Genomic DNA, 26385 nt, shown 5'->3' with positions numbered 1-26385 from the left:
GCCGCGGCGGCTCCTCACCAGATGTGCGGCGGCGGCGGCTCCTCACCGGAAGCGCGGCGGCGGCGGCGGCGGCGGCGGCTCCTCATCGGAAGCGTGGCGGCGGCGGCGCCTCACCGGAAGCGCGGCGGTGGCGGCGGCGGCGCCTCACCGGAAGCGCGGCGGTGGCGGCGGCGGCGGCGCCTCACCGGAGGCGCGGCGGCGGCGGCGGCGGCGCCCCACCGGAGGCGCCGCGCGGGCGGAGGCGCGGCGCGGCCTGACGTAACCGGGCGCTCGGCCCCGCCGAACGCGGCTGACGCTGCGCGGCCAGAGAGCAGGCCCCGCCGCCGCCTGGGCTTGGAACGCAGCGCGCGCGGCCATGGCCTCCGGCGCCGCAGCTAAGCGGGCGCAGGGCGAGCGGGCGGCGGGACGGCAGCCCCGGCCCCGGCCCCGGCCCCAGCGCGGGGCTGACCGTGTGCCCCCTCGTCTCGTCCCACAGAGGCGGACCCTCGACAGAGGCTGCTGCGCACCGTCAAGAAGGAGGTGGGTGCCGCAGGCGGGGGCGGGGGCTCGGGGCGCGATCCTGGGGGAGGGGGCTTCCAAAGATGGATCCAAAGATCCAGCAGACAGCGTTGGGATCATTAAGGTGCTCATAACAGAAGAGAGCTGTCCCTGCGGTTTTTGAAACAGAAAAGTTTCTGTGGTTTGTAAGAAGAATTTTCAAAGGAGTTTAATTTATTCATGTCCATTTGTTCACTTCACAAGTAACTCTTCAGTGCCTGTTAGCTACTAAGTGTTATCCTGTTGTTGTAGAATACAAACGTTCCAAAACCAGGCTCTGCACCCCAGGAGTTTGTTTTCAGCACTGTCCTTTGTGTTATTTACTCTATTTAGTGCTTACTAGGTGCCAGAGTCTCGTAGAGCTTGTAGTGATCATTGTTATTTTGTATTGGCATTTGTTCCAGGTACCGTAAGTTCCCGGTGAGGAATCCGAGTTTTCAAGGACTGGGTAGAATCGACGGTAAGCGTGCAGAGTGAGTCGTTCAGTTTGCCAGGTAGAGAGGCAGAAGGGCCGACATTTGTGTGTTTGACAGTGTTTGCAAACTGTCACGATTACGTGCTTGGCGGGGTACACAGCAGTGCAGAGGCGAAGGTGTGCGAGTGACCTTAGCGGGATTTATGAGCAGCTGGGTTTTGCTGGTAGAAAACGTGTGCTAGGACAATGGTTGGGAATGGGGTGAATACCTAGGTAAGACAAGCTTATGGAAGTTTCTTAGTGCTGTAGGAAGGAGTAGATCTTCCCCGATAGGCCTCGGGCAATTTCTTCGGTAGAATGCTTTTAGCGGCAAATAATGGGTGACGTCTAACAGTGACTAAAACAGCAGGAACCAGAAATGTTTTGATGGTTCAGTGATGTCATCAGGATGCCAGTCGTCTCTTGTTCAGGTTTGGAGCTGGTGGTATTTTTCTTTCTCCTTTCCGGCGTGGCTAATTAGCCACGGCTCCAGGTGTCACATTCTCGCACGGCAACTTCCAGTGGGTGGGAAGGACTGCTTTCCTTTGGTGTTTCTTTTCACTAGGAAGAGGCTTGCAGCAGACTTCCTCTAACATCTTAAAGACTAGGTTAGGTCACACACTCATTCGCAGCGGGTCCCTGGTAAATCAGGTTCTGTGATTGGCTTAGAATAATCCTTTCTCTTTTTGAAGCCGGGGTGAGGCCACCTTCTCTGTGTATGGAGACAATAAATATCCAAATAAAGTTGTGATTCTCTAGCAAGAATGAAGACTGTGCAATGGCTCTTAGGGAGGGAGCCAGCAGTATTTGATGCAGGGATTTTGGAGGATTTGAGGCAGAAGACTAATAAGATTAGATTTGAGTTAGGACACTCCGGTTGATGCATAAAATACAGATCACCAAGCCTTTTTCCTAAAGAGCCAGTGAATGTTTTAGGTGATGTGGTCTCTGAGCTCTGCCCCTGTAGTGTGAAAGCAGCCATAGCAGTATGCAAGTGAAGACATGGACTATGCCCCAAGAAAACACTGTTTACAGAACCAGATGGCAGGTAGGATTTGGCCTGTGGCCGTAGTTTGCTGAAGCCTCATATGGAGGATAGGTTATAGGAAACCACATAAAGAGACTGGGAGGCAAAGGAAGCTCCTGTTTCCTTAGCCTAGTATTAGGCCATTATGAAACTTTCAGCTGTGTAGATTGAAAACGTCAGGGGGTTCAATTTATTCCATTAATTTTTCATTCTGGGCCTTGTGTCTTTCTCATTTGTTTTGGTTAACTTTGTTTTAATCACTTAAGAAATAAGAATAATATTTGGTGCCTTTTTTTTTCCCTGCGAAAATCATCAGTTAAGAACTCATGTTTGACTAGGGCGCTGGCAAGGGAAAGATAAAGCAGAGACCGAAACAGTATAGTTAATACGAATTTGTGATTCCTGACTCTAAAAAGTTAGAGGGTGAGAGAGAACTCTCAGAAGATTCCGAGGTTTCCAGGTTGTGTGCAGGCATTTAAATTGGACGTGAAGAATGAGTAGGACTTTATCAGATGAACAGAGGAGAGCAGCAGGAATGAGGACACAGTAATTATGACTTTTGATTATCTTGGCAATAACTGCCTTTAATAGGTGAACTTTTTTTAATTTTTTAAGAAATGAAGGAAAGGAAACAAACAAAAAACTATAATTAGTAGTATGTTTGTATACTGGGTCTGATAGTTCTGTTTTTTCTAGAACAATCCCTGTTACTTCTCTTGATTCCTATCTGCCAGAAAAAATGAACTAAGTCCTAGTGTGTGGGAGAAAGTTAACTGATTTTTCATATTTGAGAGGAACTTGTATATGGTAGAACATAGTGGCAACCACCAGGATTCTCTTTTTTTTTTTTTTTTCTGAGTAAAATAGGATTGTTGCTTGTTGCACGCTTTCTGACATCAAGATTTCATCTATTCCTTTTAAACCATTCTTCAAATGGATATATAGGAATGTAGGACTTTTCAAGGCAAATACCAAGAAAAAGAGTTTCCAGGAAAGGTATTCTGTGACATAACCTTCTGACTGTAACCACGTGTAAGACATCAACCCAAATAATAGAAATTTCGTATAACTCAGTTGTGTTGGAGGCACCCTAACGACACCCAGATTTGATTATTGACTAGAAGAGCTCACAGACTTCGGCATATAGTTGTAGTCATGCCTGTGATTTGGTATGGGGCCAGGCTAGAAAGGCCAATCTGCACCGAGCAATATCGTGCATGGGGTGAAGTCCAGAGGAGACCAAGCGCAGGCTTCCAGGAATCCTTTCTGTATGGAGTTAGTAGGATGTGCTAAATTCCTCCAGCATGAAATTAGGACAGCACAAGTGAAATGTTGTGGGCCAGTACGAGGCTTATGGATACTCAGTGCCCGAGGTTTCATCAAATGCTAATCACATAGCCATCTTCTCCTTAGCATGTCCCCAAATTCCAGGTGTCCAGAAGGAAATCAAGTGTGCGGCCTGAAGCACATTGATTGTACCAGCACTTAGGCAGAGTGAGCGACTCTTAACCAGCTAGGGAATGGTGGGAACCCTCCTGAAATCCAAGATCCCAGGGAACCACCAAGGGCCGGTCATTCAAGCAGGATGTTCTGAGGGTAGCCCTCTTTGGCCCGCTGGATGAAACCTGTTCTGCATAGGAATTATAGCCCTGACTTAATTTTTGGTGCTGTCTTAAGAGTTTATTGCACTAGCAAGTAATATGATGGTTACCATGGTACTGGTTTCAGTTTCATCATCCATATGAAGTAGGTATTTGCACAAAAATTACTAGGGCAATATTAGGTCATTATAATCTTTTTTTATGTGGCTAAGCTTTCATTATGACTCTTACATATGGTAAATGTAATGATTTTCGACTTAAAATTAGAATAAAATCTCTTAATTATATGGAAAACCCAGGTTTGATTCATAGTGCTGAATCCCTGTTTAAATTCTTTTTTTCAACGTTTTTTTAATTTATTTTTGGGACAGAGAGAGACAGAGCATGAACGGGGGAGGGGCAGAGAGAGAGGGAGACACAGAATCGGAAACAGGCTCCAGGCTCCGAGCCATCAGCCCAGAGCCTGACGCGGGGCTCGAACTCACGGACCGCGAGATCGTGACCTGGCTGAAGTCAGATGCTTAACCGTCTGCGCCACCCAGGCACCCCTGAATCCCTGTTTATACTTACAAGATATTTGATCATATTCACCAAGTGTTTTCTTGCCTAAGTATACAAATAACTTTTGTATTTTTGTATTTTGCTGTATGTATTTTCATATACTTCCATATAGGAGACAGTCCCCCTATTGTGTTACTTTGATCTCTGTCTTAATTTTCAAGGTGACTGTATCATGCGTTAATATATGCTAAGAGTAGCTTCAGTGGATACCATGTGTTGTTGTTGGTGTTGTTTTATGCATTTAAGAAGCCTTATTTTTACAGAAGTTTTAAGTTCACAGCAAAATATAATCGAAAGTACAGAGTCTCCATATACCATACCCCTGTACACACCTAGCCTCCCCTGTTGTCAACATGTTACACGACAGTGGTCCATTTTTAGTAGTATATTTGTTTCAGTTCCTTGGTTTAGTTTTGAGCAAGAGAGCATGCATGTGTGTGAGCAGCAAAGGGGCAGGGGAGAGGGGGGAAAGAATCCTGTGCTGTCAGGACAGAGCCTGATGTAGGACTTGATCCCATGAACTGTGAGATCATGACATGAGCTCAGATCCAGACTTGGATGCTGAACCAACTGAGCCACCCAGGCACCCTGAGAGCAGTGGTGCATTTTGTATGGACACTAACTCTTCATTTTGAGGCCCAGTCTCTAATTTGCATTAGTGTTCATCCTTGGTGTTCTAGATTCTATGAGTTTTCACAAATGTGTAATGATGTGAATCCACCTTTGTGGTATCGTGTGAAAGAGTTTCACTGCCTTAAAAGTCCTCTGTGCTGTACCCCTTTATCCCTTCATTCACCCCAACCCTTACCTCCATAGCCGTGCTCTTTCCAGAGTGTCATATAGTTAGAATCATACGGTGGATATCTTTGAATGTTTAGAAAGTTAAAATTCCCTGGTAATTGAAGGTCGGCATTCAAGACATTCTTTGCCCTTTGTTTTGTTTTGTTGCTCTTCAGTAGAGGATCTGATGACCTATGCCTTCCATGAAAAAAAGCATGATTTCTCTAGCTGTGTGTCACCTAATGGGGAGGGTTGAGAAAAATGACATCATGAACCACTACATAGCACTCACATTGGGATCATCCTCCTCTGTGATGTGCGGTGGGTGTAGACAGACTCTCTAGCAATGGAAGAAGACAGTCCCAAGAGGTTAGAACTTTATCAAAGCGGAATGCCAAATCCTTCTTACTTACCTTGCCATTGGAAATAAGGTCAGGGAGAGTGTGTTTGCTATGGTGTGGCCATGCTGCAAAGGACAATAGCTATAGAGCACACTTTGTGAGGCAGTGTTTCATCCTAAAAGTGAACAGTCTCTACTGAAGGCTGGGGCAGTTCTGCCGTGTTAGAGCAAAATAAAGATACTGTCTTTTAACTCCTCTAGTAGTGGAAGTCCAGAAAAATCATGCTAGTTTCAGTTTGACATTGTCAGCTTACGACCATCATTCTCCTAACGATACCATTTTTCTCCAGTGTCATAGAGTCAGTCAGTGATGGTCATTGGAAACATCGGTTCACCTGTAGGTGTCAAATTCTGATAAAACCTATTCTTGCTTTTGGTCAATAAGGAGGAGAAAGTAAGATTTCTTAGTGCTTGAACCCTACCAATCGTATAATTACCATTCAGTGTAGTGCGGTTTCCAGGTGTGGTCCCAAAGGCATACTTTTTAACAAATCATAAGCCGTACACTTGTAATTTCCTCTATTTTTCGATTGTTGATTTAACATGTATTTTGCTTTCTTCTCTAGGAGGAGATAAGAATGCTGAGGAAGACTCTATAACCAGGTAGGATTTTTATGGATTTGTAAAAATCACATTTGTTGGGGTACCTGGGGGGCTCAGTCGGTTAAGGGTGTGACTCTTGATTTCCACTCAGGTTTGTGAGTTCAAGCCCCACGTCGGGTTTTGCGCTGACAGGCTCCATGGGATCTCTTCCCCTCTTTCTGTGTGCACTCACTCTCAAAGTATAAAGGAATGAAATGAAATGAAATGAAATGGAAATTGAAAGGAAAGGAAAGGAAAGGAAATGAATGAAGTGAAAATTATGTGTTTCCTAAGGGAACGCAGAGAACAAAAGCAGTTGTTGTGTGTTCTACCCTGGACTAGACACTATGTCTTATGGGTAACGTCTGTTCAGTTATATAGTCACTGCATAGCTTTGCAAAGTAGCTGTGTTATTGTAGCCTACCTTTTATTTCTTTGGCAAATGTGGTTCAGGGAGGTGGATTACTCGCCCCACGATTGCATAGTTAATGAGTAGCTGAGGGCTTTGCCCATCAGCCCGTGAAGCTTCCACATCCATTCTCTGGTTCCTCAGCAGCTCTGAGATGAAGATAGAGATCCTAGTGCAGATCAACTCAGAACGTCAAAGGTAATGATGTCAGAACTCTAATTGAGGGTTTTCTTAAGAATCCAGGTTAGTCCAAGCATTTGCCCTTATATATCTGACCACTAGTGCTGACAAAAGTCATTAGTGCAGTGGTAACTAGTCCCTTGCTTTTACCATCAGAGATTTAAGGGTGGATGTCAACTATGGCCATGGTGTCACAGTTTTTACATAATAAGCAAGATCTTGTCAGGCAGCACCTTAGATGTGGTGATATCTCCTCTTTTGAGCCAAATGATTTTTCTGTAAGGGAAGGATATCTAGTTGTAGACCATGTTACGTTAATTAAATTCAGCCTCTCTTTCGAGGATTTTGCTCTATGATTCTCTGTTGCCTAAGTTCCCAGTCTGGTTTCCCTTTGGGCTAGTACCCTTGACTAGTTCTAGGAAGCTTTCTCTTTGTTTGGAGTTGTGTTTCCCCATGACTTTTCTGTACTGTGTTTTTGCCTTTTAACTTTCTTCTCTGGTTTTCTTGGTATTTTTTTTCCATTAATTTTTCCACTTCTGCCAGCGAAGGACTCTCCATTTTTCCAGAGGCCAAATCAAAAGCACTTAGAATCTCACGATTTAGGGAACCTCAGAGATTAATTCATCAAAATACCCTCTGGTACTTCAACCTCTGTTTAACCTCCTTGCCCAATGGTTGTTTCCATGGAGAACTTGAAACTCAAAAGAGATTGAAGTGACCTATTTGGATATGATAAGTGACAGAAATGAGATTTCAATTCGGGTTCTTTTCTTGGTTTCTTTCTTTCCTTTACTTGTTTCTTTTTTGTCTTCATCTTGCAGGCAAGTGTTTTAATAATAGAAAGCGGGAGAGTGTATCTTATGAATACAATGAAGGAGAGTAAGAATCGAATTAGCAGAGGAGAGCAGGTTTCAAGAAGAACAACACTGAGTTGGATAGGAATAAGAGTTCAAGAAGAGACGTCAGAATATGGGGGTTTATGCCAAGTAAGATAAAGGCGAATGACAGGAATGAAGGACCCAGGATTAGGGGAGTTGTTTAGAAAGGCATTTCTAGGTCTGTTTCTGCTTTTTCTCTGTTTGCTCATTTGTTCCCTTTTTTAGATTCTACATAGAAGTGAAATCATATAGGATTTGTCTTTCTCTGACTTATTTCACTTAGCCTCATACCATCTAGGTATATCCATGTTGTTGCAGACGGCAAGATCTCATTCTGTTTTATAGCTGTGTAATATTCCAGTGTGTGTGTGTGTGTGTGTGTGTGGGTGGGTGTGTGGGTGTGTGTGGGTGTGTGTATACATGGTTTGTTCATCTGTTGATGGACAATTGGGTTGCTTCCATATCTTGTCTATTGTAAATAATGCTATAATAAAGATAGGGGTGCATATATCTTTTCAAATTAGTATTCCATTTCCCTTGGGTAACGAAATACCCAGTAGTGGAATTACTGGATCCTATGGTATTTGTATTTTTAATTTGTTGAGGCCCCTCCATACTGGCTTTCACTGTGGCGATACCAATTTACATCCCGACCAGTGCGCAAGGGTTGTTTTTTCTCCACACCCTGAGCATCCCTTGTTGTTTCCTGTGTGTTGAAATTGTGCCATTCTGACAGATGTGAGGTGAGAAGTCATTGTGGTAACGTTTGTAGATTTAATTTTCAACCATTTCAGAGAATTCCCTGCTTGTCACCCTTGGTTATGGAAACTCAGACTGGGTCTTTCCTGGAGATTTCACAGGTTAGGAGAGGTGGAGGCAAAACAGTGAACGGAAAGCTTTTTTAAAACGGGGTCCAAATTTTGTAAGACCTGTACTCTTGAAACCGTAAAACACTGATGAAAGAAATTGAAGGTGACGGAAAGAGAAAGACATCCGATGCTCATAGATGGGAAGAATACTTATTTTGAAAGTGTCTACACTACCCAAAGCAATCTACAGATGTAATGCAATCCCTGTCAACGTACCAACAGCATTTGTCACAGAGCTAGACAAACGATCCTAAACGTTGTATAGAACCACAAAAGACCTTGAATGGCCAAAGCAATATTGCGAAAGAGGAAACCTGGAGGTATCGCAATCTCAGATTTCAATTTTATTCCAAAGCTGTAGTAATCCGAACAGTATGGTGGGTACTGGCGTAAAAAGTAGCCACATAGCTCAATGGTCTAGAACCGAAAACCCAGAACTAAATCCACCACTGTATGGTCAGTTCATCTTCCACAAACAGGAAAGACTATGCAGTGGGGAAAAGGCCGTCTCTTCACCAAATGGTGTTGGGAAGAGTGGACAAGCCACATGCAAAGAATGAACCTGGAGCAATTTCTTTACCATACACACAAATGAAATGTATTAAAGACCTAAGTGTGAGACTTGAAACCATAAAAAAAAAAATCCTTGAAGAGAGCACAGGCCGTCATTTCTCTGACTGTGGCTGTAGCAACATTTTACTAGTTCTGTCTCCTGAGCCAAGGGAAACAAAGCAAGAACAAACTATGGGGACTACATCAAGCTACAAAGCTTTTGCACCATGAAGGAAACCGTCAAAACTAAAAGGCAACCTCTGGGATGGGAGAACATATTTGCAAATGTTTTGCAAATCCAGTAAAGGGTTAGTATCCACAACGTATAAAAAATTGATACAAGTCAACACCCCCCTCCAAAAAACCCGTTTCAAAATGAGCAGAAGACATGACCAGACATTTTTCCAAAGACACCATACAGATGGTCAACAGACACATGTAAAGATGCTCCCCAAAACTACAACGAGATGCCACGTCACACCTATCAGAATGGCTAAACTCCAGGACACAAGAAGCAAGTGTCTGCGAGGATGTGGAGACAAGGGAACCCTCTTGCACTGTTGGTGGAAATGCAAGTGGGTGAAGCCCCTGTGGAAAATAGTATGGAGGTTCCTCAAAAACTTAAAAACAGAACTATCCTATGATCCAGTAATTGCACTACTGTATACTACCCAAGAGAATACAAAAACACGAAATCCATGGGACACACGCACCCCTGTGTTTATTGCAGCATTATTTCCAGTAGCCATCTCAAGCGTCCTTTGACAAATGAGTGAATGAGGAAGAAGTCTTATATGTATGTGTGTGTGTGAATATGTATGTCCATACACACGCACACACACACACACACACACACACACAAACACACTGGAATATTACTCAACCATAAAACAATGAACTCTTGCCATTTGCAATCACCTGGATGGAGCCTGAGAGTAGTATGTTAAGCAAAGTCAGGGAAAGACAAACACCATATGATTTTACTCGTGTAGCACTTAAGAAACAACGGATGAGCAAAGGGAGAGAAAAAAGGGAGGACAAAGCAAGAAACAGGCTCTTAACTGCCGAGAACAGATGGTTCCCAGAGAGGAGGTGTGTGGTGGGCGGCGTGAAGGAGGTGATGGGGATGATGGAGTGAGTGCCCTTGTCATGATGAGCACGGGGTGAGTATGGAGTTGATGAATCACTGTATTGTACAACTTAAACTAATATAACACTGGATTTAAAAAAAATTTTTTTTTCAACGTTTTTTATTTATTTTTGGGACAGAGAGAGACAGAGCATGAACGGGGGAGGGGCAGAGAGAGAGGGAGACACAGAATCGGAAACAGGCTCCAGGCTCCGAGCCATCAGCCCAGAGCCTGATGCGGGGCTCGAACTCACGGACCGCGAGATCGTGACCTGGCTGAAGTCGGACGCTTAACCGACTGCGCCACCCAGGCGCCCCTACTGGATGTTAATATTACTGGAATTAAAATAAAACTTAGTGGAAAAAACAGAGGCCAACTTTTAATTATAATAAGAAACTTCGTTGAATAAACAGATAGCTGACCTTTCACTTAATTTTTGAAATTTTGTTTTTAAAAAAGTGAACATGTTTTTGTTGTGTATTTTTGCTCTAAAGGCTTTCTGACAAACCTGGTCCTGGAGATTCATGGCCTACATCAGCTAGCCAAGACGTAGATTTCGGTACCAAGGTAAAGTACCCTCCTGTGAAACTCACTTTCCTGCTCTGAATTTAGTTTTCTCCCTTATTTACTCTGAAAATTTAAGAGTAGCCTGTGCATCATCATTTTATGTGTGTAATGGAAATTTAGCAAGAACAAACCCCTTGACAGATACATGACACGTTGAATTTTTTGTTTTGTTTTGTTTTGTTTTACTTTGGTAAATCCTAGGGGTGGGGGATGAGAAAAGAATGGGCTGGAAAATATATAATGACCGTTGAATTATATTGGGAAAAGCTTTCCCATAATGGAGGAAATATGACATTTGGTTAAGGATAAGGATGCTTACTGTGATACTAACATGACTGATAATACTGAAGCCTAATGAAATCTTATTGGATCCAATTATCTATTGTATGTTGCCCCCGCCCCAGGCAATTTTTATTTTGAGAGCGAGATACAGGATTTTTCTTGTCTCTATCCTATGTTCTATATTTAGACTAAAATAATATAGAAAATGTAGAAACTTAGATGTTTACATTATTTCTCAACATTTACCTTACAAAGGTGTTTCCCTGTATTTTTGAAATAACTCCATGAAGAGTAAGTTAAAATTGTGCATCTCCCTGAAGAATACGTATTTTGCTGAGAAGAGTAGCCCTATAAGCAGAGGCTCTTCTTAGCCAAGTTGTCAAGTTTCTAATTTCAGAAATCTTTCATATTCTAGCTTTTAAAAATATCTCCTCCTAGTCCTTGTGTCTGATTCTAAAATTTAAAGTTTCAGACATCTGATAGTTATTTAAATATTCCTTTCAAAGCCCCTAAATCATTTTAAGCTACTGGAGGTTAGGAAACATACTTGTTTGACTCCTGGAGCTCCTAGAATGAAGTCTTGCTTGGAAGAAGCAATGTCACAGGTTTTGAATGTGAAAAAATGAGTAGGGAAATGGAATTCCGTAGAATGGAATTTGAAAAGTAATGAAATACGCATGATGTATCACAATTAGATATGTGAATTTAAAAAGTCAGGCTTCAGTTTATATTCCGTTTAGTGTTTAATACGTATAAACGCAAAGGAATTCTATTGAGAAAATCAGGAGTTACATACGAAAGAAGGTTACCATATATTTTTAGTCTCCTCCCATTGTGAGCTTAGAATTGCAGAGAAAAAGTCCTCAGCCTTTGTTTTTTCAACCCCATCTGTGTCCCGTCACATACATCCTTTGAAGGTTCACATTTCTTTCTAGAATTCTCATTCCCAGTTCTTTCTCCATAGTGAAAGTTGATGTGTTAGAAACCTTTCTTTTTCTGTTTTTTCGTTGGTCCAGTAATAATTTATAGCTTTTAGGAAGCGATAGATGCCAGTAATCGAACAATTTATTTTATAGTGAAAAAACTTAAATATTACAGTATTTATAACCAGATTACTGTAGAGTGCTAAAAGTCAGTATTATTAGGGATACACTGTGAATCAAAGCCTCTGTTTTACGTATACATGATATATATGTATACTATATATGCATACACTATATATTTATATAATATATATATACTATATATGTGTACTATATATATATACTATATATATATACACTATATACATATAGTGTATATATATATGCCATATATATACACTATATATATATACACTATATATATACACTATATATATTCACTATATATACACTATATATGTATACTATTTCTATATATACTATATAGATATATATAACATATATATATGTGTGTGTATATATATATATATATATATACTACTGTTCATAGTATATTCCCAATCCTACTTATGTACCTGTTGAAAAATATATGTTGTTTCCACTTACCTTATTTTGCTCACATTTCTCCTTTTCTTCCTTGTCTTAAGCTCATGCTTGATTGATTGGTCGTGTCTTATATTGTTTCCTTTTTTCCTCTTCTCCCCCCATAGTTTTTAATGTAATTTTTATGTTTTAAAAGTTTATTTATATTGGAGAGAGAGAGAGAGAGAGACAGAGTGCAAGCGGGGTAGGGGTAGAGGCAGAGGGAGACACAGAATCCAAAGCAGGCTCCAGGCTCCGAGCTGTCAACACAGAGCTCAATGAAGGTCTCAAACCCACAAACCGGGAGATCATGACTCATGAGCTGAAATTGGAGGCTGAACTGACTGAGCCACCGACGTGTCCCCCCCCCCACCATGCTCTTTTTTAATGATTTACCCCTACCCTAATTTGTCTTTGCAGAAAACATTTCTTTAGTGTCTGTTCTTTTAGTACATCACTTTCTGTCAACTCCATTGTCAACATATTGGTTATGGAATTCTACTGTCTGTGTGGTTTTCATCCATGACTCATTGCCCCACAAGGTTTATTATTCTTTTCTTCTCTTTCTTGGAAGGAGGTGAGCTAAATGTTTTTGTAATGTTTGTATTCCTCTTGGAAAGGGAGGGAGAGAGAGAAAGAATGACCAAGTGCTTGTTGTTGTGATCTGAAAATAGGCAAGGTATGATCTCAGTCGTTTTATATTTGTGGAGGGCTGTTTTGTGACCCAGGATGTCATTTATATTGGAGAATGTTCAATGTGGACTTGAGAAGAATGTGCATTCTACTGCTGTTGGACGAAGAGATCTCAATATATCGGTGTTGATATCCATGTATGTAAATGTATATATTAAGGCCAATATATATGTATGTATATCTGAATACATCTGGTCCAATGACACATAGGATCTGTGTTTTCTTACTGATTTTCTGCCTTGACGATCCGCCTATTGCCCCGAGTGGAGTCTTAAAGTCGTCTACAATCATGGTATTTGTATGTATACATTTATTCATGTTTGTGATTCATCGATCCATACATGTGGGCCTTTCACTTTGGGGACATAAACATTTATAATTGTTAGCTCCTCTTGATGGATAGACCCCTTAATTACGATATAATGTCCTTCTGAATCTGTTACTACAGTGTTTGGTTTAAAATCTAGTCTTTCTGGTGGAAGTGTGGTGACTCCAGCTTTCTTTTGACTTCTAGTAGCATGATAGGTGGTTCCCCATAGCTTCACTTTGACTCTGGAGGTGTCCTGGGGGCTAAAATCAGTGTCTTGTTGACAGCATATAGATGGATCTTGTTCTTTGGTTTTGTTTTGTGTTTTATCCATTCGGATTCCCTGTGTCTTTTGATTGGGGCATTGAGTCTATTCACACTCAGAGTGATTAGTTAAAGATATGGATTTAGTGTCATTGTGTTATCTGAAGGTTTCATGCTTTTGGTGAGGCCTCTGGTCCTTTGTAGTCTCTGCTGCTTTCCACTCACAGAGTCGCCCCTTAGGGTCTCCTGCAGGGCTGATTTAGTGTTCATGAACTCCATTAGGTTGTGTTTGTCTTGGAAAGCCTTTCTGTCATTTTCTATTCTAAATGACAGCCTTGCTGGGGAAAGGATTCTTTGCTGCATATGTTCCCATTTATCACATTGACTGTTTCCTACCCCTCCCTTCTGCCCTGCCAAGTTTCATTGGACAGGTCTCCTGCTACCCTTATGTGTCTTCCCTTGCAGATTAAGCCCCGTTTGTCCCTAGCTGCTTTCAGAATTCTCTCTTGATCTTTGTATTTTTCCAGTTTCGCTTTGAACATGTTGTGGTGTTGACCTGGTTTTGTTGATTTGGAAGGGAATTCTCTGTGCTGCCAGGACTTGGATGCCTGTTTCCTCCCCCAGATGAGGGAAGCTCTCAGCTATAAGTTGTTCAAATAAACCTTCTGCCCCTTTCTCTCACTCTTCTTCTTCTGGGACTCCTATGATGTGGCTATTATTTCGTCTTACTGAATCAATTAGATCTCTGGTACCTGCCTCGTGGTCTAGTCATTTCGTTTCTTTCCTTTCTCTGCTTCATCTTTGTCCATATCTTCTGTTTCACCGATTCTGTCTGCTTCTTTACCCATCCTTGCTGTCACTGCATCTAGTTTATGTTGTATCTCCTTTACAACATTTCGTTTTCAGCATTCAACGTGACGATTCCAAAAACTTGATCAGATATATTGTTTCTGTCTCTTTTGAGCACTTGTCTGGCTGTCCTTTCGTCCTGGAATTGTTTTTGAGGAGAATTCTTCCGTTTTGTCGTTTTGGCTAGTTTCCTGTCCTTTATGTGTTGTAATAGCTTGTTCTGTGTCCCACACCTGTGAGTACTACTGTATTAAAAAGGGATCACACACTGTCCAGAGCCTGGCAGTCGAACGAGTGTTTTTGGGGTGTGTTGTGTGCACTCTTTTGGTGCATCTTTGCTTGCTTCTCACACTATTTGGAGTGGTAGTTTGGGCCTTCCACCCGGTGTGCTTTGATTTGTTTGTTGATGTAATCTTGGGAAAAAGGAGAAGAGGGTGGTGAAGAATCCTTAGCCCAAACAAAGAGAGAAGTGACAGGAGTGGAAAAAAAGACCAGGCAGTGACTCAAAGGAGCTCTAGGGCTTAATGTAGAAAGAGAGGGAGGAAAATGCAGGAGATCTGGAAAAGTATAGAGAAAATGCCCGATCAAACAAACAAGGAACCAGAACAGAGGAACAAAGAATCTCTCTCTCTCACACACACACACACACACACACACACACACACACAAATATACATGTATATATGTGTATATACGTGTATATATGTGTATATATATATATTTATTTACATATGTATATGTGTATATATATATATATTTATATATATACATACTTCCTCTTCTCCCTGATTCCAGAGGGAGAAGAGGAAAGAGGAGAGTAGAAAGAGAAAAAAGGGAAAAGACAAGAAAGGGAAAGAAAAGATGGGCGCCTGAGTGGCTCAGTTGGTGAAGCGTCTGACTCTTGAATTTGGGTCAGGTCATGTTCTCGCTGTTGGTGGGTTCGATACCCCCACCAGGCTCTGCAGTGAGAGGATGGAACCTCCTCGGATTCTCTCTCTCTCCCTCTCTCTGCCTGTCTTCTGCTTGATCACTCACTCTCTCTCTCTCCAAATAAAGAAATAAATGTTAAAAAAGAAAAGGAAAGACAAAAGAATAATAACTCAAATGAAAACAAACAAACTAAGATAGAAAACCGGAGGAGAGTTGTCTATTGGTGCCTGGGACTGGTGGCTGTGCTGGTCTAGACGACGGGCTGTCTGGTCCCATCAGTGTCAGTCTCACTCCCATAGAGAAGCAGTTACCAGGCACAGAGAGGCAGGGTTTGGTGTAATAGGCTGCCTCCACGGAGGCTCACTGTCCGTTCCCTGAAGCCCCACGATGTAGGTCATGGGGAGAGAAATGGCGACCTCCCAATCTCTCCTGCCCACACGAGGTGTCTCAAAACTCACTGTTTAGGCCATCCTCACAGAATAGCCTGGGGGGCCGGCTTGCCCTGCTGCACAGTCTCCTGTGCTCCCTGAGCACTGAGCTGGGATTCAAAACCTTGTAGGATCCCGCTTTGCTCGGACCTGGTAGTGGAGTTGCACCACTGTGCGCAGTGGACAGAGGGCCTCTGGCTCGTGCCTGGCTCGTCTTTTTCCCTTGGGCAGGGCAATACCGCCTCTTTCCACCATACTCAAGGTGTTCTCTCCCAGTGTAGCCCTGAGATTGCTACCAAGCCTAAGGGCGGCTCCCTCCCCACCAGGCATGGGAGGTGGCAGCTCTGGTCTAGAGAAAGTCTGGAAACCTTGAACATTCTGTTTTTTGGCTTCTAAGGCTGTTTTGCAAAGTAGAAACTGGCTCTCTGGACCTCTCCTTGGTCGGTGGTCCGGACAGGTTTTCTCTTATCCAAATACACTTCCCACAGCCTCTCTCTCTTCCTTTCATTTCTCCACCAAAGGGCTTCCCCCACTCTATGCCTGTGCTGACCATTTTATTTCTTCCAATTCACATACACACACTTCTGTCCCGCCAAGCTGTCTGTTTGCACATGTGGAGATTTTTCTGTCCTTCTGCAGCCTGTGTTTCTGGCATTCCAAGTGTTGTGACCTCAATACTGCTGTGTTTGAGGGACAAGGGAAATTCTGATCCCCCTCCTCTGCCATCTGAACTCCTCCCGCCTCCCTTTACTTTCCTTTTCACAACTTCAGAGTTCTGTGTAGGTTTGCATTATTATATCAGTTCAATATGTTTTATAGATATTTATGATGGGCTTTTTTCTTACTTGAACTGTATTGATCTGAATTTTCTGTCTTTTTGTTTTTTTTAAGTTTATTCATTTATTAATTGGAGAGAGAGACAGAGAGAGCACAAGTGGGGAGGGGCAGAGAGACAGAGGGAGAGAGAGAAGATCCCAAGCAGACCCTGCACTGTCAGCGCAGAACCAGATGGGGGGCTTGAACCCATGAACTGTGAGATCATGCCCGGAGCCAAAATCAAGAGTCAGGTGCTAACTGACTGAGGCATCCAGGCGGCCCTAACATTTTCTTCCTACGTCCACGGGGTACTTTAAATTTAATATGCCCTAGTTTAAAGACATTGTTTCTGACGCTTTCCCTTTCCTCTTTCCCGACTCTTTGTAATCTGCTCTGTCTTTTGTGTTCCCTAGTCTAATAAATAGCATTCCCGAAACAGGAAAAGTCCTGGACTCCGAACTTCCCTGAAATGACCGCATGCTGTCACTCACCACATTCGATAGTTTGTACCTGCTTCCCATTTTTCATATGTTATTCCTGTAATTCACTCTCTCACCTATAATTTTGCAGTACTCTTCTGGTTTTGCTGTCTTTATGTTCATCCTACATTGCCTACATTGTCCTACATCCTACGTTGCCAGAGTGACCTTTCTAAAACATACTTGTGACGATGTCACTCCTCTGCTTATTCAATGGATCCCCATTACCTGAAGGAGAAAATTCTTGTTCTAGCATAACACTGCTCTTTTTTTTTTTTTTTTTGGTTTCGTCCTGATGTTCCGGTAATATCTCTCTGTCTATCCCATTCCCAATAACTCTGTTCCAGGTTTGCCATATTGCATAGGTGTTGTGACTTACTATGTTATTTCATACTTGATCCTTTTGCTCATTCTAGAATGCCCTTCACACCCTCCCCGTGCACTTTGTCTTTTAAGATACAGCCCTATCTTCCCAGCGTTTGCTGAGCTTCCCAAATGTAAGTGTTTCCTCCTTTGTGCGTTCACTGTATGTTATTCACTTCCCTTGTAGAACTAGAGGATGGTATTTTTCTGTCCTTACCTGTTTTCATGCATCTCTACCGCTACTAGCATATAGAACAGGTCTGTCTTTTATTTCTCTTTCCAGCTCCTCCCCGGATCGTGGCTGTGACTTGACAGATACAGTATGTGCTTGTCTTTCCGAGTGGGTGAGTGCATGACCAAATGAATTAATGTGATGTTTTTCTGAAGTTGGGTTTTTGTTTTGTGCTGTTTTTCTAGGAAGGAACAGCAAAGTCAGCAATGGAAGCAAAGGAAGATGGTGTTGGTATTATTGAAAATGTGCCACCAGAGCAAACAGTTAATGACAGTGTGACTTCTGCTGGTGGAGTGCATAAAAATTGCAGAAGTGGTAAGCTAGTGAATCTCTGTGAGTTGTTTTCCTATGATTCAATACTAGTATGAGAAAAATCTAAAAGTATGTAGATCCAAATATATTATCCTTTTTTCGTGAAGATATTTTTCTGTTGCTATCTTTCTTTATGAGTATCCCAAGTACGACCCCCTTTTACTTCCGGAAAATCTCGAACCCCCTGAACATCTTTTCTGCTATTGCTTTTATTTTATTGAAATATTCATGAATGGAGATAGACTTGTGTATGTGTTTAAAGTTCATAGTAACACATGTTTTCATTAATTTATCTGTGACCGTATTCTCTAGATATGATGTCAGCATTAGAATTAGGAGAAGAGGAAGATGTAGAATCACCTTCTCTTCCTGAGGTACTGTCTTCTTCTTATTTTTAAGTATAAGCATGGAGTGATGTTAAAACGTCCAAGAGATGCTTTGACTTTACTCTCTCATCTCTGCATTTGCCCACAGAAACAACTTCCTTCTATGTTTTCCTATATGTGATAAAATAATTATGTGTTAATTATGAGCACACAGCATAGTAGAGTTCTGCTAATTTGCAGACGTAATGAAAGTTGTGTAGTATTAGTGCAGAAAACGAAGGCTTGGAGGGAATGAGTTTGGGTTTTGAAGTTAAGGTATCTGAAACACTAAAGAATTACTCTAGGTCAACGTATGGCCAAGTGTATGATCCTGTGGTGTATACGGGATCATGTGTCAGACTCCTCCTGACATCCAGAAAGAGTTTGGATTATGGTGTTTACAACTTGAACCTTCCAAAGATATGGCCTGGGACTTGATAATAATATGTTTGGATTGTCAAGTAGATCTACAAGGAGCATTGGGATTATGATGAGCACAGTTTGGTTTAGTGGTGCTTCAATAAGTAAAACCCATTTTGGATAATTAAAATAACTTCGCAGTCCTACTTGTGGTAATGTAAGTAAAGTAATGATGACCTATTCTAAGGTGACAACTAGGGAAGGAGGTGAAAAGTCCTGATCTCTTAGGCTCAGGCAGCTGCTGCATAATGCTACAAGCACTGTACTTGAAATCAAAAGACATGCTAGCATCTTGGTTCCGTCACTTCCTAGCTGTGGCATCTTGGAAAAACTTGCTTGAATGTCAATGACCTCGTTCCTAAAAATGGCACTAATAGCCACCTCTTGGTTATGTGGAATGAACAAATGTGGCAACGTTTTGTAAACTGTAAAGCGTGCTATAGAAATAGAAGACAAAATGATCGCAGTGGCTTTTAGTGACTTACTATATATTGAGGATACTTTGTTTGGTGAATGTTTGTTTATTGTTGAGAGCGGGGTGGGGGGACAGAAGATCCGAAGCAGGCTCTGCACTGAGAGCAAGGAGCCCAATGCAGGACTCGAACTCATGAAATTGAGAACATGACCTGAGCCAAAGTTGGGCGCCTAGTCGACTAAGTCACCCAGGCCCCCCAAGAAAATACTTGTTTGAAATGTGAAGATGTCTGAAGGCCAATAAAATGGCCATAGTGTCCAGAAAAGAATGGGAAAGTAGGAACGGGGTTTTGATTTTCTAATTTGGCTCTATGTTAAGTTCCAGTAATCTCTTGGTGGAGACATCATACAGGTATGCAGTTGACCCTTGAACCAGGTGGGTTTGTACCGTGGGAGTCCACTTACACACAGATATTTTTCAATAAATAGAGTACTCTCCTGTAAACGTATTTTCTGTTCCTTATGATTTTATTTTTCTTCTTTTTTTTTAATTATTTATTTTGAGAGAGAGAGTGGACAGAGCATGTTAGTAGGGGAAGCGGGGGCAGAGAGAGAATCTTCATCAGGCTCCACACTGCCAGTGCTGAACCTATCATGGGGCTTGAACGCAAGAAGTATAGATCATGATCTGAGCCAAAGTCAAGAGCCTGACCTTTAACCGACAGTGCCACCCAGCACCCCTTCCTTCCGATTTTCTTAGTAACCTTTTCTTTAGTTTATAGTGTAAGAAGACAGTATGTTAGATATATATCATATATATGTATATATATATTTTATACATATACACGTATATATGTGTATATATATATATACATATATATAACAGAGGAAACATGCATTAATCGATTGTTTATATTGTTGGTAAGGTCAGCATTCCATTATCCTAACCCTGAACTTCCATGCTCAGTTTATAGAGTTAATGGCCAAATGAGGCCGAAAAGGTAGTTTAGATCCAGAGAGCACGTACAAGGGCTTCTGCTTTAATGTTCTGGTTTTTAACATATATATATATATATATATATATATATATATATGTATACACTTTTTGATTTTTATGTGTAATTGCTTTCAAAGTAGGAAATTTAGTAGGAGTTTTTTTTTTTTGGGGGATTTTGTTTTTGAGGATTCAAAAGATACTTGTGGATTTTCAAGTGCATGGCCATCAGAGCCCGTAACCCTTGCTCAAGCAGCCTAACATAAACAGTATGGACATGAAATGATTGAGGAACTTTATTTTATCAAGACTCTATTATTTCCATGTCAGTGGCTTTCCCTTGCCTCCGATGGTCATGTAAAGGATCTACTACTGAATCAAGGAGGGGCTATTTCTACTGTAGTCTGTGAACATTGTTCACTGAGTGGTATAGAGTGGAAGTCAGTTAAAAGGATTATAAGTGGAAAAAAGTACTGTTGGTTAGTGGCATTGGCAAAGTTGTTTGAAGTACTGAGGAGAGATTCTGGGCCTCAAGCTCCCCATTTGCTGCCACTTGTGGTAGAATAAAGAATAACTTGAGTATAATTTGTATGGGGACCACTTGTATTGGCATGCCACCTGCCTGAAGTATCACATTGTATTGGAACGCAAAATATAGCAACAGTAATCAGTGCAGACATTTAGAGCTGACTATGTGCCACGTACCCTTCTAAGTTGTTCATGTGTTTTTTCCTATTGTAATCTTCCCAACATCCCAGTGAAGTAGATACTATTAGTATTTATTTTGAGATCACTTTTTTAAGGTTATTTGTTTTCAGAGATACAGAGAGAGAGAGAGAGAAAGAGGTTGTGGGGAAGGGCAAGTAGGGAGAGAGAGAAAGACGGGGGTGGGGGAGAGAGAGAGAGAGAGAGAGAGAGAGAGAGAGAGAGAGAGAGAGAATGAATCCCAAACAGGCTCCTCGCTGTCCACACAGAGCTCATTGTGGGGCTCAATCACATGACCCTGAAATCATGTCCTGAGCCGAAATCAAGAGCCAGACACTGAAGCGACTGAGCCACCCAGGTGCCCCAGTAAGTGATGTTATTACCTTCATTTTACAGATGCAGAGACTGACACACGGAAGTTTTCGGTAGTGTACTCAAGGTTGTACAGCTCATAACCAGCAGAATTGGGAATTCAGACCCAGGCATTCTGGCTCCTACTAGGATACTGCTTCTCAGTCTGTTCCATGAAATATCTTGTTGTCACTGAAAACAGCATGTTCAGTTTTATCATCACGAGAATAACAATGTCATTCACCTATGTGAAAATTTAAAATCATAGTTGACGCGGTGCTTGTAATGTGAAAACCGAAATGTTTACCATAAGGCAATTTCCTAGATTTCCTCCATTTGACCAGTAGATACATTTGTACGGTTATCTGATCATATATAATTTAAAATCATTAAAAATGTTATGTTTTTGTAGTACAGTAAGGTTGGTAAACTATTCTGTAAGAGTATTGAAACATTTCATCTTTGTTGGCCATAGCCTCTGTTGTAGCAGCTCAACTCTGCTGTTATGACCTCAAAGTAGCCATCATCAGCATGTAGGGGAGAGTGTGACTGGGTCCAATAAGATTTTAGTTACAGGGGCACTTGGGCGGCTTAGTTGGTTGAGCGTCCTGTCTCTTAATTTCCATTCAGGTCATGATCCCAAACCCCACATCATGAGACCGGTCATGAGACCGAGCCCCACATCAGGCTTCACCCTGAGCTTGGAGCCTGCTTACGATTTTCTCTGTCTCTCCCTCTGCCTCTCTTCCCCATTTGTGCATGTTCTCTCTCTCTCTCTCTCTCTCTCTCTCTCTCACTCTCACTCTCTCAAGTCAAAAAAGAAAATAATTTAGTTACAGAAATAGGTGATGGTGTTCTATTAGATTGTCAGTAGTTAAAATTATTTTTTTCTTTATTTTAGTTGCAAGAAGCACAGGATCGACATGCAGAGGCCATAAGACATGCTGAGGAGATGAAAGATCATATGCAAAAGTAGAATTCTACCCTCAGAGAAAATAGCGTGAGTATTTATAGAGCAGATAAGCAGTGTAGTATGAGAAATGTATTAGTTATGCCAGTATATCATTGTTAAGTGGATACAAATTCCAGCTTTGAGCTAGTTTGAAATGCAGAATCGTGGCATCTTATCTCTCAATTTTGTACCTTATCCACAAAACACAAAGAGGAAAATGGCACAATTGCCAAATCTTCCTCTTGATAAAATTTTAAGAATTTATGTAATAATACCCTCATTTGTTCAGAAATTATATGGTATTTTTTTAAATTTATGTGTGAGAATAATTATCTTAAGATCTGCATTTTAGGCTAAAAGTTCAACATGCCAGATGGGAAGAAACCATTAAACAGCAAGTGGCCCAAATTCAAGATCTTCAGAGCAACTTGTTAAGGATAAGTTTGGTAAGTGGGTCTCTTAATGTCTGTCCTACTGAAAAGGAATCCTTATTTCACTAGTAGTAGTACATGAGAATGTTTTGGCTCATATGGAAAATCTCACTGATCTAAAGGTTAGGTTGAGGGGCGCCTGGGTGGCGCAGTCGGTTAAGCGTCCGACTTCAGCCAAGTCACGATCTCGCGGTCCGTGAGTTCGAGCCCCGCGTCAGGCTCTGGGCTGATGGCTCACAGCCTGGAGCCTGTTTCTGATTCTGTGTCTCCCTCTCTCTGCCCCTCCCCCGTTCATGCTCTGTCTCTCTCTGTCCCAAAAATAAATAAACGTTGAAAAAAAATTAAAAAAAATAAAAATAAAAATGAAGATTAGGTTGATATTGTTCCTACTTGCTACTAGTGATGTAATTCTTCTATAGAGATGACGCTGGGACGCCTGGGTGGCGCAGTCGGTTAAGCGTCCGACTTCAGCCAGGTCACGATCTCGCGGTCTGGGAATTCGAGCCCCACGTCAGGCTCTGGGCTGATGGCTCAGAGCCTGGAGCCTGTTTCCGATTCTGTGTCTCCCTCTCTCTCTGCCCCTCCCCCGTTCATGCTCTGTCTCTCTCTGTCCCAAAAATAAATAAACGTTGAGAAAAAAATTAAAAAAAAAAAAGAGATGAAGTTGATTGAATTCATAAAGGAATGATGTTTGTAGTGAGATTTTCATAAAACCATTGTGAGAGTCTAAGTAAAGCAACATTTTATATATACCACAGTGAGCGTTTGGTTTAGTCCACCTTTTGGCTATTGTTAATAATGCTGCTGTGAACATTGGCATACAGATGTGTGAGTCCCTGCTAATATTTTTCAGGGTGTTTCAAACTTGTGCAAACTTTGAGTGATCATTTGATCTTGAATTCTGACTTTCTTTTGTAATCTCATCCCTTTAGTGACAGTTTCGAACGGGTTATTTTAATGATGATTTGTTGTAGTTTGTAATTAGAAGTTTGCAATTTATTGTCTTTATCAAGAATGACTAGGGGCGCCTTGGTGGCGCAGTCTGTTAAGCGTCCGACTTCAGCCAGGTCACGATCTCGCAGTCCGTGAGTTCGAGCCCCGCGTCGGGCTCTGGGCTGATGGCTCAGAGCCTGGAGCCTGTTTCCGATTCTGTGTCTCCCTCTCTCTCTGCCCCTCCCCCGTTCATGCTCTGTCTCTCTCTGTCCCAAAAATAAATAAACGTTGAAAAAAAAAATTTAAAAAAAAAAAGAATGACTAGCAGGTCGTTATGCAAACGTCCTTCAAAGGAATGGAGTTTTCTCTTTGTTGGATTTGTAAAGGAAAAGAAATGCCAGTAAAATAGTAGAAATGTCTGCTCTGTCAGGGCCTTATCTAGTAACATAGTGCTCCTACCTTTGCAAGTTCAGGAACTCATTTTCTTTTTCCACTCACTTGAGTTAATCAGCCTTCCAGAGGTTTCACAATTCAATCTCAGAAAAGACTAATGTGCCGTTCAAGATTCTAATTTATTGATATGTAGTGAAACCCCAACTGTTTTCCAAGCAGAACGGTTAATGTCATCGCACTCTCAGCCTCCTTTGTAGGATTTACATTGTAAATCCTAAGTGGGTGCAATGAGGTAGATACACTGACCAACTCGTTTCTGTCCATCACACAAGCTATATAATAATACACATGCAAGTTTCATTAGACAGCTATACCCGTCAGGGGAACTAGAACATCCTGTTGACTGGTCCTTTTTGTGGCTGAAGAGACACTGAAAATTATTTTCTTTTCTAGACCTCTTATAAATGAATCACATTGTATTAGGGTACTTTCACGCAAGTAACATGACACTCTGTTGATCAGTCTTCTGTGAATGAGAGTGCTAGGCGTTGTCCTGCTACTGTGTCCTAAAGAAATCTTTAAGGTCTCAAAGACTAAAATTTGTAAGAATATCTGAAACTGATGAAGCTTATTAAAGAATAAGGAGGGATTTTCTGTAGATCCCTATAGAAAGGAATTAGGGTTATGGCACGAAATTAGCTGCCACTTTAAGGTGTTCCCTGTGAATCAAAAACTTAAGATAGCTTCCAGCCAACTCAGTCCATAGCTCTGACTTCTCTAGAAGGTCCTTATCTCCTGAATCCCCAAACCAGAGGCTACCTGGGTGAAGATATTTGATGCACACAGTTTTGAGGTGAAGAATCTGGATTGGGAAGAAGAGGTAGCTCTAGCCAACTTAACCTTCCTAACAATATAGCCAAGTATGCGTCTGAAAGGAACTTCAGAAGACTTCCATAAGTTGAGATCTCTATGGACTAAGAAATTACTCAAAAGGAAACAAGGCAAACCAGTGATCACCCAGCCCTTGTGATAAGTATTGTGTTATAAATGAAAAGCGAGACAAAGTATGCTGGTCAGCATCCTAAGGGTAAGGGTGCCTCCTAAGACTCAATAAGAAAAACACACTCAAAGTAACACCGAAAAGAGCCCCAATAAAATGTACATGATTAGCTGTCTACAGAGGTAATCCATGTCAAGTAATGATTTTTGAGTGTGTGGTTGAGGATGTTGTCTATGAACACCTAGACGATAGAGCAAAAAGTCCACATGGCCTAGGTAAAGGGGTCAGAGCCGGAAATGTGAGTTGGAGAATCTGGTTTTGAAGCCTTAAGAGCAATTCAAAAGACAGATAGCAAGGGGCAAGAACTCAATGCCAGGGGTTGCCGTCCTTTAGAAATAAGGTGGGGTTCGAAGAGCAGAGGGAGGGTATGGGCATTGTTACCCGCTGCTGCTAAGAAGTGAAGCAGGATAAAGACTTTAAAAAGTTAAAACAAAAAAAAGGTCCTTGATGACCCTCAAAATTTCTTAGTGGAATGATGGGAATGAAAGTTAGATTTTAGGGGCGCCTGGGTGGCGCAGTCGGTTGAGCGTCCGACTTCAGCCAGGTCACGATCTCGCGGCCCGTGGGTTCGAGCCCCGCGTCGGGCTCTGGGCTGATGGCTCAGAGCCTGGAGCCTGTTTCCGATGCTGTGTCTCCCTCTCTCTCTGCCCCTCCCCCGTTCATGCTCTGTCTCTCTCTGTCCCAAAAATAAATAAATGTTGAAAAAAAAATTTAAAAAAAAAAAAAAAAAAAAAAAAAAAAGAAAGTTAGATTTTAGTGTAAAAGAAGGAAATAAGTGAAGAAAAGTTGAATCTGTGGATGAGACGATACATTAAAGAATGTTCGAGTCCACTGCAAGGGGAGAAGCAGGGTGATAGATGGACAAGGCTTCAAAACTTAAGCAAATGGTTAGTAGAAAAGGAGAAATTGCAGTCTTTCTTCCTTATGCAGCCAGAACTGGGATTTACACATTTATAGCATTTTACCAACTGCCAAGCTCTGGGGACAGCTCTTCTGATATGCTTTTACCACAAAGCCTTAATCTCTTCATCAGAGTACCTGCTAAAGCAGCCTAACGTAAACAGTATGGATATGAAATGATTGAGGAACTTTAGTTTCGCAAGACTTGATTATTTCCATGTCAGTGGCTTTCCCTTGCCTCTGATGGTCATGTAAAGCATCTATTACTCAATCTAGGAGGTGCTATTTGTACTGTAGTCTGTGAGTATTGTCCACTGAGTAGTATAGAGAGGGAGTTAGTTAAAAGTAGTATAAGCGGGGAAAAAAAAGTACTGTTTGCTAGGGGCGCCTGGGTGGCTTGGTCGGTTAAGCGTCCGACTTCGGCTCAGGTCATGATCTCACCGTCCATGAGTTCGAGCCCCGCGTCGGGCTCTGTGCTGA

General features: G+C 41.8%; 1 protein-coding gene across 4 annotated transcripts; it reads left to right on the top strand.

The window, feature by feature from the left end:
• The first annotated feature begins 240 nt into the window (after positions 1 to 240).
• On the top strand, positions 241 to 22634 carry LOC125159771 (ankyrin repeat domain-containing protein 26-like). Of its 4 annotated transcripts, none has more exons than XR_007149900.1 (9): positions 241 to 519; positions 942 to 997; positions 5927 to 5963; positions 10455 to 10527; positions 17861 to 17990; positions 18300 to 18361; positions 21282 to 21310; positions 22138 to 22236; positions 22541 to 22634. XR_007149900.1 is itself a non-coding variant. In XM_047848398.1 (9 exons), the coding sequence occupies exons 1-8, from the start codon at positions 356 to 358 to the stop codon at positions 22172 to 22174; spliced, it is 588 nt and encodes a 195-aa protein (XP_047704354.1). In that variant the 5' UTR covers positions 241 to 355; the 3' UTR covers positions 22175 to 22208; positions 22541 to 22634. The 4 variants fall into 4 exon arrangements, 2 of the variants coding, with proteins under 2 accessions (XP_047704354.1, XP_047704353.1); XR_007149901.1 differs by having other exon boundaries at positions 21282 to 21324; XM_047848398.1 differs by having other exon boundaries at positions 22138 to 22208.
• The last annotated feature ends 3751 nt before the right edge of the window (positions 22635 to 26385 follow it).

The sequence above is a fragment of the Prionailurus viverrinus genome, unplaced genomic scaffold, assembly GCF_022837055.1.
Source record: "Prionailurus viverrinus isolate Anna unplaced genomic scaffold, UM_Priviv_1.0 scaffold_61, whole genome shotgun sequence".
NCBI lineage: Eukaryota > Metazoa > Chordata > Mammalia > Carnivora > Felidae > Prionailurus > Prionailurus viverrinus.
This window is presented reverse-complemented; position numbering and strand designations above follow the sequence as displayed.